This window comes from Chelonoidis abingdonii, chromosome 4 (assembly GCF_003597395.2).
Source record: "Chelonoidis abingdonii isolate Lonesome George chromosome 4, CheloAbing_2.0, whole genome shotgun sequence".
Lineage (NCBI taxonomy): Eukaryota > Metazoa > Chordata > Testudines > Testudinidae > Chelonoidis > Chelonoidis abingdonii.
The window spans coordinates 6,704,590-6,721,811 of NC_133772.1; the positions used below are offsets into that span (position 1 = coordinate 6,704,590).

General features: G+C 50.6%; 2 protein-coding genes across 2 annotated transcripts in view; both read right to left on the bottom strand.

The window, feature by feature from the left end:
* MAX (MYC associated factor X) overlaps nt 1-11,852 on the bottom strand; it is a 30,052-nt gene extending 18,200 nt beyond the window's left edge. Inside the window, exons 1-2 of the mRNA XM_075064705.1 lie at nt 11,718-11,852; nt 6,701-6,972 (exon numbers count right to left, since the gene is read on the bottom strand). Of these exons, the coding sequence (XP_074920806.1) occupies nt 6,701-6,972; nt 11,718-11,852 (407 nt within the window). The remainder of the gene's footprint in view (nt 1-6,700; nt 6,973-11,717) is intronic.
* Nucleotides 11,853-12,859: 1,007 nt separating this feature from the next.
* The window catches only part of UNC93B1 (unc-93B1 regulator of TLR signaling), an 11,786-nt gene continuing 7,423 nt past the window's right edge, over nt 12,860-17,222 (bottom strand). The window contains exons 7-12 of the mRNA XM_032775842.2: nt 16,828-16,921; nt 16,446-16,570; nt 15,545-15,727; nt 14,997-15,270; nt 14,627-14,745; nt 12,860-14,169 (exon numbers count right to left, since the gene is read on the bottom strand). Coding sequence (XP_032631733.1) covers nt 13,867-14,169; nt 14,627-14,745; nt 14,997-15,270; nt 15,545-15,727; nt 16,446-16,570; nt 16,828-16,921 — 1,098 coding nt within the window. The 3' untranslated portion in view covers nt 12,860-13,866. The remainder of the gene's footprint in view (nt 14,170-14,626; nt 14,746-14,996; nt 15,271-15,544; nt 15,728-16,445; nt 16,571-16,827; nt 16,922-17,222) is intronic.

The window sequence follows — 17,222 nt, forward strand, 5'->3', positions numbered from 1 at the left end:
TTCTTGATGCTTAATCCTTGTAATCGTTGTGTTTTTTTTTTAATCTGGCAAAAGTTTAAGTTCCCAGATTTATTAATAAAAAAAGAGAAAAAATACAATTTACCTTTTTTAAGAACAGAGTTGGATTTTTGTCTCGTAAGAGGTTTGTGCACATGTTGTTTAATTAGCTGGTGGCAACCGCTGATTATTTTCTCTCTTTCTCAGCCTTTTCCTGGGGGTGGGGGTGTGTGTATGAAAGGGCTTGAAGGTACCCCACAGGAAGGAATTCCCAAGTGAGCCTACCTGGTCTTTCAAAGGGTTTCTGCGCTTGAGTGGTGGCAGCATCTACCAATACAAGGGCAGAGAGAAGCTGTAACTTTGGGAGTTTAATACCAGCCTGGAGTGGCCAATATTATTTTTTAGAATCCTTGGGGGCCCCCACCTTCTGCACTCGAAGAGCCAGAGTGGGGAAACAGCCTTGACAGGGGGATAGCTCATGGGAAGAGAGGGAGAGTTGGATGTTGGAGACTTCACTTTTTAGGGCTGCAGGCTATCAGGTCAGTGCTGTGGTTGGGTCTGATAGGCAGGAGACAAATAGGGACACCAAACAGGGGATTGTTCCCCCCGGCTGCAATCCATTTGCATTGAGATCAACTGTGGGGGGGGGGGGGTGAGAGGAGTGGGGGGGCTCAAATGGAACCCTCCCTCTCTGAGTGGTGAATTCAGGCTCCTCCACTCATTCTGAGTTTGGGAGTGGGAGCACTCCTAGAATTCACAGCAAGTGGCATTGGCAGGCCTGTCATAACTATAAAGGAAAGGGTAACAATGCTCCTGTGTACAATACTATAAAATCCCTCCTGGCCAGAGACACCAAAATCCTTTTACCTGTAAAAGGTTAAGAAGCTCAGGTAACCTGGCTGACACCTGACCCAAAGGACCAATAAGGGGACAAGATACTTTCAAATCTTGGTGGGGGGAAGGCTTTTGTTTGTGCTCTTTGTTTTGGGGTTGTTCACTCTTGGGACTAAGGGGGACCAGACATCAATCCAGGCTCTCCAAATCTTTCTGAACCAGTCTCTCATATTTCAAACGTGTAAGTAACAGCCAGGCAAGGTGTGTTAGGTTTATCTTTGTTTTCTCAACTTGTAAATGTTCCTTTTGCTAGAGTGTTCACCTCTGTTTGCTGTAACTTTGAACCTAAGGCTAGAGGGGGTTCCTCTGGGCTCTTTGAATCTGATTACCCTGTAATGTTTTTCCATCCTGATTTTACAGAGACGATTTTTACCTTTCTTTCTTTAATTAAAAACCTTATTTTTAAGAACCTGATTGATTTTTTCTTGTTTTAAGATCCAAGGGGGTTTGATCTGGACTCACCAGGAATTGGTGGCGAGAAAGGAGGGAGAATGGTTAATTCCTCCTTGTTTTAAGATCCAAGGGTTTTGATCGGTGTTCACCGGGAAATTGGTGGAGAAGTCTCTCGAGGCTACCCAGAGAAAGGTTATAGTACTTGGGAGGGAGATATTCTGTGGGGGAGGTAGACAGAGTTTCCCAAATGACTCAAATAATTTGGGTGGTGGCAGCAAAACCAGATCTAAGCTGGTAGCTAAGCTTAAAGGTTCTCATGCAGGTCCCCACATCTGTACCTTAGAGTTCAGAGTGGGGAAGGAACCTTGACAAGGCCACACCGCCAGACTGTGACCCACTGGCAGGGCTGGGGGAGAGGGGAAGCGTGAGGGGGTCACAAATGAGGTAGGGGAGGCAGGATCTAGGGGGGAAGGAAACTCATGGAGACTCAAGGATTGAGGTCACAAGTGAACACCCCCAAGCTGTGTGCTGGATTTCAGCACCGTCAGCCAATAGCCCACTCTTCCCCACCACATAGGATGAGGAAAGGTGCTGTGTTCAGTGTTCTCTACAGCAGTGGTTTTCATACTTTTTTTTCTTGCGATCCAGTGGAAGAAAAACACTTATCCCCACGACTCAAACAATATCATAAAATCACAACAAAGGACAGTACATGCTAGCTTTAACCACTTCACTTCACGTTATTACTAAAATTAGACAGCAATGTTACTTGTAAAACATTTTTAAATACAGCATAACTAGAATAAAAAGGGCAATCAGGTTGAGTTTCACTTACTTAATATGATGGGTGGACCTGCCTGTTGTTCATGATCTCGTTCCAATCTGGATCACAAGATGAAAGGCTACCCGCATATCAGGTGCGCTGTTGAGTCAGTTTCTTTCTTTTGTTTTTAACCTTATCAAAGTCAAAAATCCCAGTTTGCACATGTAGGGTGTTGTGAACCATACCAACAACAGAGGACTAATCTTACTTAACAGTGGATATTCTTTGAAAACACTTATCCAAGACTATGACAATTTTAATGTCTTGGGGCATGTTTTGAGTGTGATATCGTGGGAGAGTCACAGCAGCTCTTTTTCTTGTTCAGGCATCACGTTTAGCTCCGTTATTAAAGTCAGGATTTTCAAAAGCAAAAAGATCTTTCACCCAATGCCTTTCCTTCAAATTTTCAACCCCCTCTGCTGGGAAGTAGCAACTAAAATCGTCAGAGAGCAGTAAGATGTAACTGTATGACACAATTTCATTCACTTTTTCTTCACTGATGCTGTTCTCGGTGTGTTGTAACAGTGTTGGGCACATGTAGTAGCTTGGATGAGTACGTTTCAGTTGTGCTCACCCCAGTTCTAATGGCTTTGGGAATGCTTATATCTGTTCACAATTCAAAACAAAGACTTCCTTGTAACTTCAAATACAGTTAGTTTAAAATTGAGAAAATGTCAACTAGAGATGACAACTTTGTTAACCAGCTGTCATCATCAAACAAATTTGCCAAGTTTGTTTCTCTACCAGAAGACTATACAGTGTGACAACACCATCTGTTTTTTCCCCAAATACAGAACAGAAATATTTATTGAACACTTCTGCCTTTTCTGCATTATTAGTGATAATTCTAGCATTTCCATCTAGTAATGGACCAATACCATTATTAGGATTCTTTTTGTTCCTAATATACTTTGAAAAACTCCTTCTTATTGTCCCTAACTCTTGGCCATAGATTTCTTTGTATCCCTTGACTTCCCTTATCCATTTTCTACAATTCCTAGCTTCTGATTTATATTCATTATCATCAACTTGCCCTTTCTTCCATTTATTATATATCATTTTTATAGCTGCCTTCACTTCCCCTCTAAACCAGGTCATTTTTTAACTAATACAGTCTTCTTCCTTAATTTTGGTTTTTGGGGCCTCTAGAGTGTTCTCAAATAATTATCATTCATGTTTTTTCCTAATTAAATTCTTCCTTCCAGCTGATTTCACTCATAATTGTTTTCAGCTTTGTGAAACTGGTCCTGTTAAAGAAACAAGTATATGTGTATATGTGTGTGTGTGTGTGTATATATATATATATATATATATATTAATATATATAGTGACAAAGTTCCTCCTCTATCTGGGGTCCTGCGTTTATTGGCGGATTTGTTCACCTCAGTGATCTTCCCATCTTGTGGAACCCACAGTCTGGGTCAGCTCCTCCTGTGTCTGATCAGGATGAGAGGTTTGGGGGGACCCGGCCCGCCCTCTACTCCAGGTTCCAGCCCAGGGCCCTGTGGATCGCAGCTGTCTATAGTGCCGCCTGTAACAGCTGCATGACAGCTACAACTCCCGGGCTACTTCCCATGGCCTCCTCCAAACACCTTCTTTACTCACCACAGATTCTTCCCCTGGTGTCGATAATGCTTGTCCTCTCAATCCTCCAGCAGTACACTCTCCACTCTCAGCTCCTTGCCTTCTTGCTCCAGCTCCTCACACATGCTGCCATTTGGTTACCAGGGTACTAGGGATTTGTTTAGCCTGGGGCTAACATACCTGTTTCTCAGTACTTTACTGTAGCCATCTGGCCTTGCCCCATCACAATATATATAAATAAAAAAATCTGGTCTGGACTTTACTCTGTTTGCACGTTATAAATGTTATTAGCTCACGATCACTTTTACCTAAGTTATCATAAATTTTTAGTTCTCATCAGTTCCTATGTGTCTGTCAAAACGATGTGTAATATAAAATGCCCTATGTTGGATGCAACACTTTGTGAGTTAGGAAACTTATTTATCATATTTAGGAATTCCAAGGATGTTTTAGTACTGACAGCGTGAGATCTCCAGCATTTGGCACTCCATGATCATGCAACCTTTTTTTTCCTACAAATTATTGATAGGTGTGTAAGGAGCTGCTCACGTTGCTCCCTAATGTGATTTGGTGGGCTGTAGCAGACACTAACTAATACCCAATCTTGTGCTTTATCTACTAGGATCCACAAGCATTCAAGGTCATTTTCTTCCAAGTTATCAGGCTTGATTTTTTTTACATAGATTTAATTTTTTGGCTGGATTTGGTTAGCGGGTAAGGACTGAAATTGGGCTGCATACTTAGAAGATGGTGGTTTTTAAGGAGTATGTAGAAGTTAGGTAATATTTAGGGCTTTTGCAATGTATTGAATAATTTGGGCAGTGAAATGAGTTCTTTGATTAGAGTTAATAGATTTAGGAGGACTAAACTTAGGAATAATATGATTTAATAAGGTTTTTTTTATTTTTAAGGTAGTTGTTTGTTTAGCTGGGAAAGCTTTGGCTTAGTTAGTTAGTTGGCATACGATTACAAGAAGATACTTGTAGTTTTGGCACTTGGGCATTTTTGAGTAGTTGATTTGGAGCTGCTTTAAGGGCATATATGCTTATAATTTTGCTTTAGGGGGGCCTTTTGTTTTTTTTTTGGATTGAATTTTGTATAAATGTTATAGGTGGAAAGGATTTTTTTGGCTTTTTGGAATATTTTAGGGGCATATTGAAGTTTGTTTACAATAGCTGCTATGGCTTTTGCTTTGCTGTGTGTTTTTTGGTGTAGTTTAAATAGGGCAGGCCGCAGAGCAGCCCGGGGCAAGGCGTATTTTTAAATAGGTAGCTGCTATTTTTTTTTTTTTTTTGGTGTTTTAGTGGCTTTTATGTTCTTTTAGTGACTAACTTTTGATGGTTTAGGGATAAACAGGACCGGTGTTGATGGGGGAGAGGGTGCGAGCATTATTTGGTTGGTAATATAAGGTTATAGGGAGGCTGCTTTAGATGCTGCATTAGCTAAATGGTTTTTATGGATAGTGGGATTATGAACATGAATAATGGCAATTTTGGATGGCAGGTGCACGGCCTTTAATAGTTTTAGAATTAAGGGCTTATGTGCTATTTTAGTGTTATCGGAGGTAATAAAACTGCTTTGTTTAGAGTTGGCTCATGGCATGGCAAATGCTAAAAGCATACTTTGAATTAGTATAGATGTTTATAGAGTGATTTGCTGCTAGCTTATATGCTTGGGTGAGGGCTATTAATTTTGCTGCTTGGGCTGAGGTGGAGGGTTTTAGGGGTGCAGATTGTAATATTTTAAACTGAGTAAATACTGCCCATGGAGTTTGCCATATATAACAATCTGGTTCTTGCAAACACATTAGGAGCACATAAAGCATCCAGAGAATCAACGTGGCATGCACACAATGGTCTACATCAGAGCCACATCGACTATATCATGGTGCAAAACTGATTGTGTTCTGGGATTAACAGAGCTAAAACGAGGAGCTTCACCAGTGCTGATATTGGAAGTGATCACGACCTTGTGATGCTAAACTTTTGGCTGCGGCTAAGGAAAAGCATCAGGCCAAAGTTCACCAGAACCAAGTTTGACTTAGAAAGACTCAGAGACCGAAACATTGCAGAGTCATTCCAAGCAATGATCGGTGGAAAATTGCCTCACGGCTTGCTCTAGAAGAGGATGTAGAAACAGTGACCAACAATTTCAATGCTGTAATGAATAAGGCAGCAATGGACATCATTGGGAAACGCTGTAAGAAGACAAAACCATGGTTCACAAATGAAATATTACAAATGTGTGACATTAGAAGAGAACTCAAGAGAGACAAGAACAGCACTGAGGGAGCTGGTAAATACAAAGCAATTGGCAGAAAGATCAAGAAAGGAATGAAGGTGGCCAAGGAGATATGGATCAAAAACCAATGCTCTAAAACTGAAGAGTATATCAATAATAAAAATAGCAAATGAGCCCTCCAGGTTGCAAAAGATCTGACAAAGGAAAGATGGACCAAAGCGAACACAATTCAAGACAAAGAAGGGAACAGTCTTACAGAAGAAAGGGACATCATCAATAGGTGGACAAACTATTGCTCTGATCTATACAACAACCAAACAAATGGAGATCCTAGTGTCCTAGACCGCCCAGATTCAACAGAGGAGGATGACTTTCCAATACTGCATGATGAAGTGGAGACAGCTGTGAAATCACTCAAGAATGGAAAGGCTACAGGTACTGACAACACCCCAGCTGAACTGATGAAATTCGGAGAAGAAATAGTAATGGATGTACTCACCAAGATCTGGCAGACCGGTGAGTGGCCCTCCGTGTGGACACAGTCACTAATCATCACTCTGCCAAAGAAAGGCAACCTGCAATTGTATCAAAATTACTGGCCCATAAGCTTAATTAGCCACCCCAGCAAAGTGATGTTGAAAGTCATATTGAACAGACTGAAACCACAGGCAGAGAATATCATCGCTGAAGAACAGGCTGGCTTTCATTCTGGAAGAAGTACCACAGAACGGATTTTCAACCTTCGTGTTCTATGTGAGAAGTACTTACAACACCAGCAGGACATCTACCATGTCTTTGTTGACTTCAAGAAGGCGTTTGACAGAGTATGGCATGAAGCTCTCTGGGCAACCATGAAGTAGTATAATATTGGTCGTAAGCTTATTCTTACCATTAAACACCTGTATGCCAAGGCCAACGGTGCAGTTCTCATCAATGGCACAATAGGAGGGTGGTTTTCCACCACTGCGGGAGTCCGGCATGGCTGCCTTCTTTTGCCCACACTGTTCAACATCTACTTGGAGCACATAATGACTGATCACCTAGAAGATCACATATGCACAGTCAGCACTGGGGGCAAACAATCTCAGATCTTCAGTTCGCTGATGACATTGACAGCATGGCAGGCAGCAAAGATGAACTTGCCAACCTTGTGAAACAATTGGATGAAACCTCCACAAAATACGGCATGGAAATCAATGCGGAGAAAACCAAGCTGATGACAAACAAACGTGACGGGATCAGTCATATATAACTGTCAGTGGACAAGAGCTGGAGACAGTGAAACAGTTAAAATATTTGGGGGCAATCATCACTGATGAAGGATCAAAGACAGAAATTCTAGCAAGAACTGCGCAAACAGCAGCAGCAGTGGCAAAGCTAAAACCAATTTAGAGGAATAAGAACATCTCTCTCGAATCCAAACTGAAACTGCTGCATGCATTGGTCACCTCCATTTTTCTGTATGTGTGCAAGACATGGATCCTTATGGCAGAACTTGAACGGAAAATACAGGTAGTAGAGCTACTTCCATAAAATCCTGGGCATCTCCTACTTATACCACATCATTAATGAAGAGGTCTGTAACATCATCACCCAATGTGCTGGGTCATGTGAAGACCTCCTGATGGCAATGAAGAAGCGCAAGCTGAAGTGATGTGGCCATGTAACAAGATCATTTGGTCTCATAGATGCTGACTCCATGGGGAAAAAAGCAGCCAAGCTCCCCACCCCACCTCACTTCCACCTCTGGCTCCCCCCCGAGCATACTGCATCTCTGCTCCTCCGCCTACCTCCCAGCGCTTGCCACTGCCAAACAGCTGTAGCAAGCTCTGGGAGGGAGGTGGGAGGAGCGGGAGGAGGTGGGGCCAGAACAGGGATTTGGGGAAGGAGTTGGAATAGGGGCAGGGAGAAGAGAGTGGAGTTGGGGCAGGGAGTTTGGGAATGGGTTGGAATGGGGGCGGGAGGTGGTGGGACAGGGGTGGAGTCAGGGTGGGGCCAGGGGCAGAGTGGTGTCGAGCACCCACCGGTGCCAGTAGAAGTCAGCACGTATGTTTGGCCTATCCAAGATCATCCTTCATGGGACAGTACAGGGGAAGAGAAGAAGAGGTAGACAGAAGAAGAGATGGATTGACAACATAAAAGAGTGGACAGGAATGGACTTTGGAGATTCAAAACCGACAAACAATCATCAGTGGCAGGGCCGGCGCTTCCATTTAGGCGGCCTAGGCAATCACCTAGGGTGCCAGGATTATTGGTGGGCGGCATTTTGCCGGAGGGGGCGGCAGGCGGCTCCGGTGGAGCTGCCGCAGTCATGCCTGCGGAGGGTCGGCTGCTCCCACGGCTCCGGTGGACCTCCCGCAGGCACCACTGCAGCAGCTCCACTGGAGCCGCGGACCAGCGGACCCTCTGCAGGCACAACTATGGCAGCTGCACCAGAGCCGCAGGACTAGGGCGCGGGGCGGCGAAATTGCCGTGCACCGAGGGCGCTAAAACCCCTAGCGCCGGTCCTAATCAGTGGTGGAGACAACTGGTTGATTGCTCATCAATGATAGTGCCCCAATGACCAATGCGGTTATGGGAGTGATAGTGATGATGTTGAAATAGGTTATACCCATTCATTTTAACATCCAGTTGTGGGAATGTTCCCACCGGGTTTCAGTAATACCAACTAGATGAAATTTACACTCATAAATAAGCAATTCCAATTCCTTTGGTTTGTTACCCAGGCTCCTAACATTGGTGTTTAGACAATTAATTACATTAATCTCTTCATGTCCTTTGATTAATTTTTGCGAGGAAGAGGCACCGAATCCCTGGGGCACTTAGGCTTGTAGCTTTACCACAGCAAATCAGAGGAGTTGGAAAAGAGAGCTGAGGGGAGTCCTCTCTCCCCACCATACCCCCAGGGAGCCCCACTGCACCCCAAACCCCTCATTCCCAGTCCCACCCCAGAGCCCACACCCCCAGCTGGAGCCCTCACCCCCCTCCCGCACTCCAAACCCCTCAGCCCCACCCCTGCCACATACATTTTGTTATGTGCACTGATATGGAGGTGATGTGTCACACATCATCTCCATATCAGTGCACAAACAAAATTCATTCCGCACACGGGTGGGAAAAATTAGAGCGAACACTAGTCCTGATTGGTATAGCTTCTATATAAACCCAACATAGGAACAGGAAGTCATCCATGCAGCTGGGATGCACCCTACTCTGAACTGTGAGCCTTGTGCTTCCTGTTCCCTTGGCTCAAAGTCCTGGTATCCTGACTTAGTCTGACTCCAGTTATCGATCTGCAGTTCTGTTCTCAAGTTTGTCTCCTGCCTCTGATCTCCTGGTAACCTGACCCTGCCTGCCTCCTGATGCTTGACTCTCAGTTTGCCCTCTGGCCTATCTGCCTCATGGTATCTGACCTGGCTTGGCTCCTGCTTTGACCACTAGGGAAGGCTGCCCACATCTTGGTCCTGAAACTGCCACACTCAACCACGCTGGAACCTGCCACCACCTGCCAGGGAAGCTTCTGCGTCACTCCTACTGCCACAGACCCTTCCGTGCCATTCTAGCTGCCATCTTCAACCACACCAGAACCTTCTGCATCACTCCTAGAATGGAGAGAGGTAAATAGTGGTGCCCCCCAGGGATCTGTTCTGGGACCAGTCCTATTAAACATATTCATAAATGATCCGGAAAAAGGGGTAAACAGTGAGGTGGCAAAATTTGCAGATGACACAAAATTACTGAAGATAGTCAAGACCCAGGCAGACTGTGAAGAGCTATAAAGGGATCTCTCAAAACTGAGTGACTGGGCGACAAAATGGCAGATGAAATTTAATGTTGATAAATGCAAAGTAATGCACATTGGAAAACATAATCCCAACTATACATATAAAATGATGGGGTCTAAATTAGCTGTTACCACTCAGAAAAAGAGATCTTGGAGTCATTATGGATAGTTCTCTGAAAACATCCACTCAATGCGCAGCGGCAGTCAAAAAAGCAAACAGAATGCTGGGAATCATTAAGAAAGGGATAGATAATAGGATAGAAAACATCATGTTGCCCCTGTATAAATCCATGGTACGCCCACGTCTTGAATACTGCGTGCAGATGTGGTCACTCCATCTCAAAAAAGATATATTGGAATTGGAAAAGGTTCAGAAAAGGACAACAAAAATGATTAGGGCTATGGAATGGCTTCTGTCTGAGGAAAGATTAATAAGACTGGGACTTTTCAGCTTGGAAGAGGCGACTGAGGGGAGATATGATTGATGTCTATAAAATCATGACTGATGCAGAGGAAGTATTGTTTACTACTTCTCATAACACAGGAACTAGGAGTCATCAAATGAAATTAATAGGCAGCAGGTTTAAAACAAAATAAAGTATTTCTTCACACAATGCACAATCAACCTGTGGAACTCCTTGCCAGAGGATGTTGTGAAGGCCAAGACCATAACAGGGTTTAAAAAAGAACTAAATAAGTTCATGGAGAAAAGGTCCATCAATGGCTATTAGCCCGGATAGGCAGGGATGGTGTCCTTAGCCCTCTGTTTGCCAGAAGCTGGGAATGAGCAACAGGGGATGGATCACTTGATTCCCTGTTCTGTTCATTCCCTCTGGGGCACCTGGCACTGGCCACTGTCAGAGGACAGGATACTGGGCTAGATGGACCTTTGGTCTGACCCAGTAGGGCCGTTTCTTATGTTATGTTCCTACTGCCGCAGACCCTTCTGTGCCATTCCAACTGCCATCCTCAACCACACCAGAACCTTCTGCGTTACTCCAACTGTTGTTTCCCCCAAATGTTCTGGAGCCTTCCATATCACTCCAATTGGCACAAAAACTTTCACATTGCTCTGACTGCCATTCCCCCAACTGCTCCGGCACCTTCCATGTCACACTATCGACTGTTCCACCAACTGCTCCGGAACCTTCCATGTGCCCCAATTGCTGCCCTATCCCCAACCACTCAAGAACCTTTCGCATCACTCCAACTGCTGCTTCCTCCCAGAACTGCTCCAAAACTTTCCATGAAACTACAGCTGCCATGGAACCTTCCATGTCGCTCCAGCTGCTGCCTCCTCCCAACCATTCCGGAACCTTCTGTGTTGATCCAACTGACAGCTTCCTGCTCCACTGCTCCAGAACCTTCCGCATCACTCCAACTGCTGCCTTCAACCACTCCGGAACCTTCCACGTCACTCCAACTGCTGCCTTCAACCACTCCGGAACCTTCCACATCCCTCCACCTGCTGACCCACCCCACAGGGCCGCCTGTCCCCCACAAGAGTTTTTTGGGGGCCCTGGAGTGGGGGGGGGCACTTCCCAAGGGGGTTAGCCGGGGGCAGGCTGAGAGAGTCTTGTGAGTCTCCCACAGGCTGTGCCCCGTGCAGCGAGGGGCTTTGGAGAGCTCAGCCTGGCAAGCATCATCCTGCCCCGTTGCTGACAGGGTCACATCCAAGGGGCTCTGCCAAAGGAGATGGGGAGGTGGCCCGGGGGAAGCTGCAGCCCAGTGCCCAAGGCTCGGCCTCCAGCCATGGCTGCCCTGCCCTGCAGAGGATGGCAGTGGGGGAGTTAGCCCAGGGCAGCAGTGAGAGGGTGAGAGTGCAGAGAGGCTGCTCCGCAGCTTCACTCCCGCCCCCCGTGCCCCACAGCACCTGGCTCCTCTCCTTCAGCGCTCACCTCTGACCCTCTGCCCCCACCATGGGGTTAACTCCAGCCAAGCCAGCTCCACTGCCCCATCCCTGCTTGCCCATGTCCCACGCTCAGCCCACACTGTCCCCACCGGGCCGGCCTCCCGGCTGCGGCTGTATTTGGGCCTGGTGGGTGTGGAAAGCTGCTCGTATGGCCTATCAGGGTCAGCCTGCCCTCTGAGCGGCCTGGGGTCACAGCTGCCCGGGTTGCACGGCTGTTCATACATGACATAAGGCATTAGGGGGTGGCTGGGTCTGGAAAACCACCTAAAGTGTATTCTGCAATTGATGGGCTGCCCCATGGCTGGGGGAGGGCGCTCTGTCCCTGGCCCGCTGTTTTGGGTGTCCATCTGGATGGTTGGAGCAGGGGCAGCTCCAGGTTGACAAGAGGGATTGAAAATAGTCTACAGGGGCCAGTGACACCCAACTGCTCCATGGTGGGTGCTGAGCAGCTGCTCTGGGGAGCGCAAGCTGCAGGAGCCACTCCCACAGCTCCATGCCTAATGAACACATGGCCCACCCACTCCATGCCAAGCCAGGTCTGTGGGCAGCGGCTGTCCCCTGAAGTCCCAGCCCTACCACAGCACCTCCCCTAGGGTGACCAGATGGTAACTGTAAAATATTGTGACCGCTGCGGGGAGGAAGGGGGGCTTTTTAATTGTTACAGTCACCCGTCCGGGTCTTCAGTGGCAATTCGGCGGAGAGTCCTTCAGTCACTGATGGTCTTCGGCAGCATTTCGGCAGAAGGTAATAAGTCTTGCCATCAAAGACACAAGCACCCACCACCGAATTGCAGCCGAAGACCCAGATGGGTAAGCGTAACAAAAACACAGAACAAACAACACCCAAAACAAAATATCAGGACAAATGGCGTCCCAACCGTACTTTGGTCAGGACGCAGGACAAACTCAAAATCAGGACAGTCCCGATTTTATCAGGACGTCTGGTCACCCTAACCACCCCCTGCCATCATTATGGTTCAGACTGTTTCACCCTCCTCTTGAGGAAGATCAGAGTTGAGTCTCCTCTCCTGCCGCCTCTTTCCCTTCGCAAAGTTCCCCCTCTGGGTTCCTCACTGAGAGGCCACGAAGCCAGCCTGGCAAGGCAACTATGAGCCCCACCTGGCAGTAGCTGGTCGGGAGCAAGGTGCCAGCGTGCATGGGCATCTGGCCTGTGAGTGACCTCCCCACCCAGGACACAACCCAGCAGCCCCCTCAGCCCAGATACACACAGCTCAGAGAGAGGATCTTTATTGGGAAAGGGCCTTTACAAAGCACAGAAGGTGTGGGGAGCAGTCTCCAGTACCCAGAACTCAGCCTGCAGACACGATATGCTCTGCTTCTTGCTGGGGCAAGGATGGGGAAAAGCCCCTCTAGCAGCAGGAATCAGAACTCCTCTACTGCAGAGCAGGGCTTTACAGCACCTGGCCTCATGGGCTTCTCCGCTCACACAGGTGCCAGACCTCAGTAGGCTGCTGAGTGTGGGGCTAGGCCTTCCCCTCCTGGAAGGGGGCACTGGCAGAGGGCTCTCCATGCCCTTCCTTTTGTTTGCCAGGAGCAGACAGCGGTGGGGACTGCCATCGTCCCCTTACGTGGGCCTCATCTGTGCTGGGAAAAGCGACTGCTGCCCTTTTCAGACAGGAACAGCCCTGGTGCCCAAGCACAAAGGGCAACGAACAGTGCCAGCCACTCCACGTTTGGCAGAGGGCAGATCCCAAGCCCCAGAGTATCCAGCATGATAACAGCACTACTCCACAGTGCACCAGCCTCTCCACGCACTGCCCAGGGCTAGGCCAGGCCCGTTACGGACAGCACCATGCACAGTCCAGAGCTGACACGAGCCAGTGTCTACTCAGGGAGACTGGGCCTGATTCCTGACCAGCTCCAACAGCACAAAGGCCCCTGGAGACCTCGACCAGTGCAGGGGGTGCCCTGGGAGCAGCCCAGAGGGGCTGATGCTGAACAGCCCCATAGCAAACCTGCTGTGTGGAGTGGACTGGGAGTCCCGGCAGAACAGGGCTCCAGTGCCATCTGGAGCAGTCACCGGGTCACAGTGGTGTGCGGGGTCCTCTCTCTGCCTCCAGTCCCCTTCCAACAGGCCTGGAATAGGTTGGGGGATTCTGCCAGGCCCAGCTAGCACAGGGCAGTGGGAACAATCCAGCACCACTGCCCGTGGGTGAAACAGGGGGGAAGCTGCAGTGAGTTGGTGATGGTGGCGGGCATGGGGGACATGGGCGGCCCCCTAGCCCACGTTCTTTCCATCCTCCTCCTCCAGGGCCTGCTCGTAAGCACACTTCTGCTGGCGCTGCTGCCCGCCACACCCTGCCCGCTCCTCCTGGGAGCCGTCGCTGTCCTGCTCAGACTCCCCTTCCGAGCCCGTTTCGTCCGAGTTCTCAGCCTCCAGGTAGCGGTAGCCCCGCACCTTGTGCCGCGGCTTGGGGATCTTGGGCATGCGATAGAGCACGTGCTGTGCCAGCTTGTGCTCCATCCACAGGTAGGAGAGCACCGAGGCCACCAGGGTCAGTAGCATGATGGACAGCTTGGCCTGGGGGATGGGTGAGAGCACACTGAGCAGGGGTAGGACTGGACTCTCCCCCACCCCTGCCCCCCACCAGCTGGGACCAGATATGGGGACAGGCTGGAGCAGAGGGGTGACCCGAGCCAGGCTGCCTGCCTCACCCAGAGGGGGAAATGATGGGAAAGGCAGTTCCAGGAAGGGGCTTGTCCTGACTGAGGCCGGGGCCAAGCCCACAACTAACCAGTTTGATCCAGAACTAAAGGAAAGTCTCAGCCCATCTGCCCGAGCCTCCAGCTCCTTGCAGCCCCACTGGGGAGCAGGGTTATTGCCCCTATGGTTGGGGAAAATGGCTCCTGTCCCACATTCCCTGCCCTCGGAACCCTCCCTGCCCTAGGGATCGTGGTGTCAGGCCTGCACCTTCCATGAACCCAGCCCCCTATGCCCTGCCCCACTGAAGAGCAGGCTGGGAGCAGCCCCCGCTCACCTTCATGGGCAGCCCCGACCACAAGTACACCACGAAGATGGCCAGCGCCTGCCACCAGTGGTAGATGGTGAAGACGAAGTCCTGACGCTCCTTGTCTTGGTACAGCATCCCCAGGAGAGCTGTGGGGGGGACAGAAGCGGGCATCAGACAGCAGCTCCTCCCCCATGCTGGACAGGGTCACAGTTCCCGTGTCCACTGGGGCCAGGGGAGAGGCGGGGCTTCCAAAGGCACAGACAGACCCAAAGCCCCATTCCAGAGCTCCTGGGCTGCCTTCCCCATAGGGAGAGGGGTAATCATGGGGAGCAATGGGCAGGGGCCATATGGCATTGGGCCCAGGGCTCCACCCCACCTCCCCGACCCCACTACTCACTGCTGAGGCTGGTCTTGTTCAGGGCGCTGCCCAGCCCCCAGAGTGCAGCCACCAGGTAGAGCAGGGGGGCCTGGCCTGGGCCACGCGGCTTGGGCGCCCAGCAGAACAGGCAGATGAGCAGGATGGCGTGGACGGCAGCTCCAGCCAGCAGCAGGGCCTGGCGGGGCAGGCGCAGCATGGACAGCGCCAGGCTGGAGCAGGCTGCAGCTGAGAAGCCATAGGCCATGATGATGTAGGCCAGCTTCTCCAGGCCAATGGCGCAGACAGCGTAATTCTGAGGTGAGGGGCAGATGCTGGTTAGCATGGCAAGGCCAGCCCCCCACCAGAGTGCAGCCCCCCTCCCACTCCCCCAGCCCAATGCAGCTCCCCCTCCCACTTCTGCTCCTCCAGCCCACGGCCAAAGGGACCCCCATTCAATCCCCCACCCCTCTTGCTACATGCAGCCCAACCACCATAGTGCAGCCCCCCACCAGAGCACTGTACCCCACTCCTTCTGCTGTGGTCTCCCCAACCCTCACGGGGGTTCCCGGAGAGGGGCGCAGCCGTACCAGGGAGAAGCCGGTGCAGACGAAGAGCACCTCAAAGCCGCTGTAGATGAAGAAGGGGAAGAGGTGGCGCAGGCGATAGTCCCGCATATGCTTGAAGGGCAACTGGAAGATGTTGCCCCAGCCAATGCTGCGCAGGTCGATTTCCTCCGTGGGGCGATACGCTGAGCCACACAGAATCAGCACCTGGGGGCAGGGGGTGAGTACGGGAGACCCTGAAACCCGGAGGGGTAAGGACCCCGTGCCAAGGGAGTGATGGGAGGAGCTGGCCAGGGCTGTGGGTCAGGCTGGGTATGGGGGGACAGCTGTGGGGGGGGGGGCATAGCCCTGAGGAGACCAATCCCCCTCTCAAGCAACTGCCCTGTTCCACAGCTCCCACCGTGGGCTCCCTGACCCCACTGCACTCACCTGGGGGAGTTCTGATGGTGAGCATGGAGAGGGGTGGCACGGCATGGAAAGGAAAGCCCTGCCCCCATTCCCGCCCACCGGTCCGTACCATGACCCTGGAGAAGAACACCCCACCACCAGTCCAAACCATGAGCATGGAAAGGAAGGCCCTGCCCCAATCCATTCTCAACAGGTCCAGTCTGTACCATGGGCATGGAGAGGAAACCTACCCGTTCCCCCTCACCGGTCCGTACCATGGGCATGGAGAGGAAGGCCCTGCTCCCGCTGCCCCACTCCACCAGTCCATACTATGAGCATGAAGAGGAAGGGCCCCCCACACTCCCCTGCTGGTCCATATCATGAGAATGGAGAGGAAGGCCCCGCTCCCACTGCCTCACCCCACCAGTCCATACCATGAGCATGGAGAGGAAGCCCCCCACACACTCCCCTGCTGGTCCATACCATGAGAATGGAGAGGAAGGCCCTGCTCCCGCTGCCCCACCCCACCAGTCCATACCATGAGCATGGAGAGGAAGGCTGCGCCCATGAGCACGCTCTCGACGATGATGAGGTTGATGCTGCGTGGCAGGTTCTGCAGCACGGTGGCGTTGAAGCCGGGGAGCATACCTTTGCTCAGCGTGCCTGAGGAGCAAAAATAGCGTCACAGCCCAGCTGGCCTGCAGGGGGCGCTCAGAGCCCCACCTAGAGGGGGGCGTGGGACTCAGGGCAGGTGCTCCAGCAGCAAGGAGGGGGCAGGGGCAGGGGCAGTGCCCAGGAGATGTGTCAGGGAGCAACAGCCAGAGTGCTGGGTGAGGGGAGCGGAAGTGGCATGGATAAGGACGGGCAGGAGGAGCCAGTCTGCACTGGCTGGGTAATGCTGCCCCTCCGCAGATGCTCACCGCAGTTCTTCACATTGCAGAGTGTGTGGTTCAGGTCGTACAGGTAGGAATTCAGGAAGAAAAGCATGGGCATCTGGGCACAGACAAAGCTCAGCTGGAACGCAGGAACGGGGAAGAGGTGAGGCCAGGCCTGTCCCGTGTGTGTGGGGGTCTCCTACTGCAGCCCAGTGGCACCAGCACACTCCACCCCACCTGCAGCTCTGTGCTGGGACAGGAGCACTGCCCAGGACAGCCGCCATCCCAGCACAGCCCACTGCGTTTCCTGGACTTGGCACAGCTGCACCTCTGGCTTCTCAACACGAGAGCCAAGCTGCAGCCAGACTGCCCCCCTGTGCCCAGCCATCACCCTGCATCCCCCGCATCCAGCCCGCCTCCCCACCCCCCCAGCGCCTCCC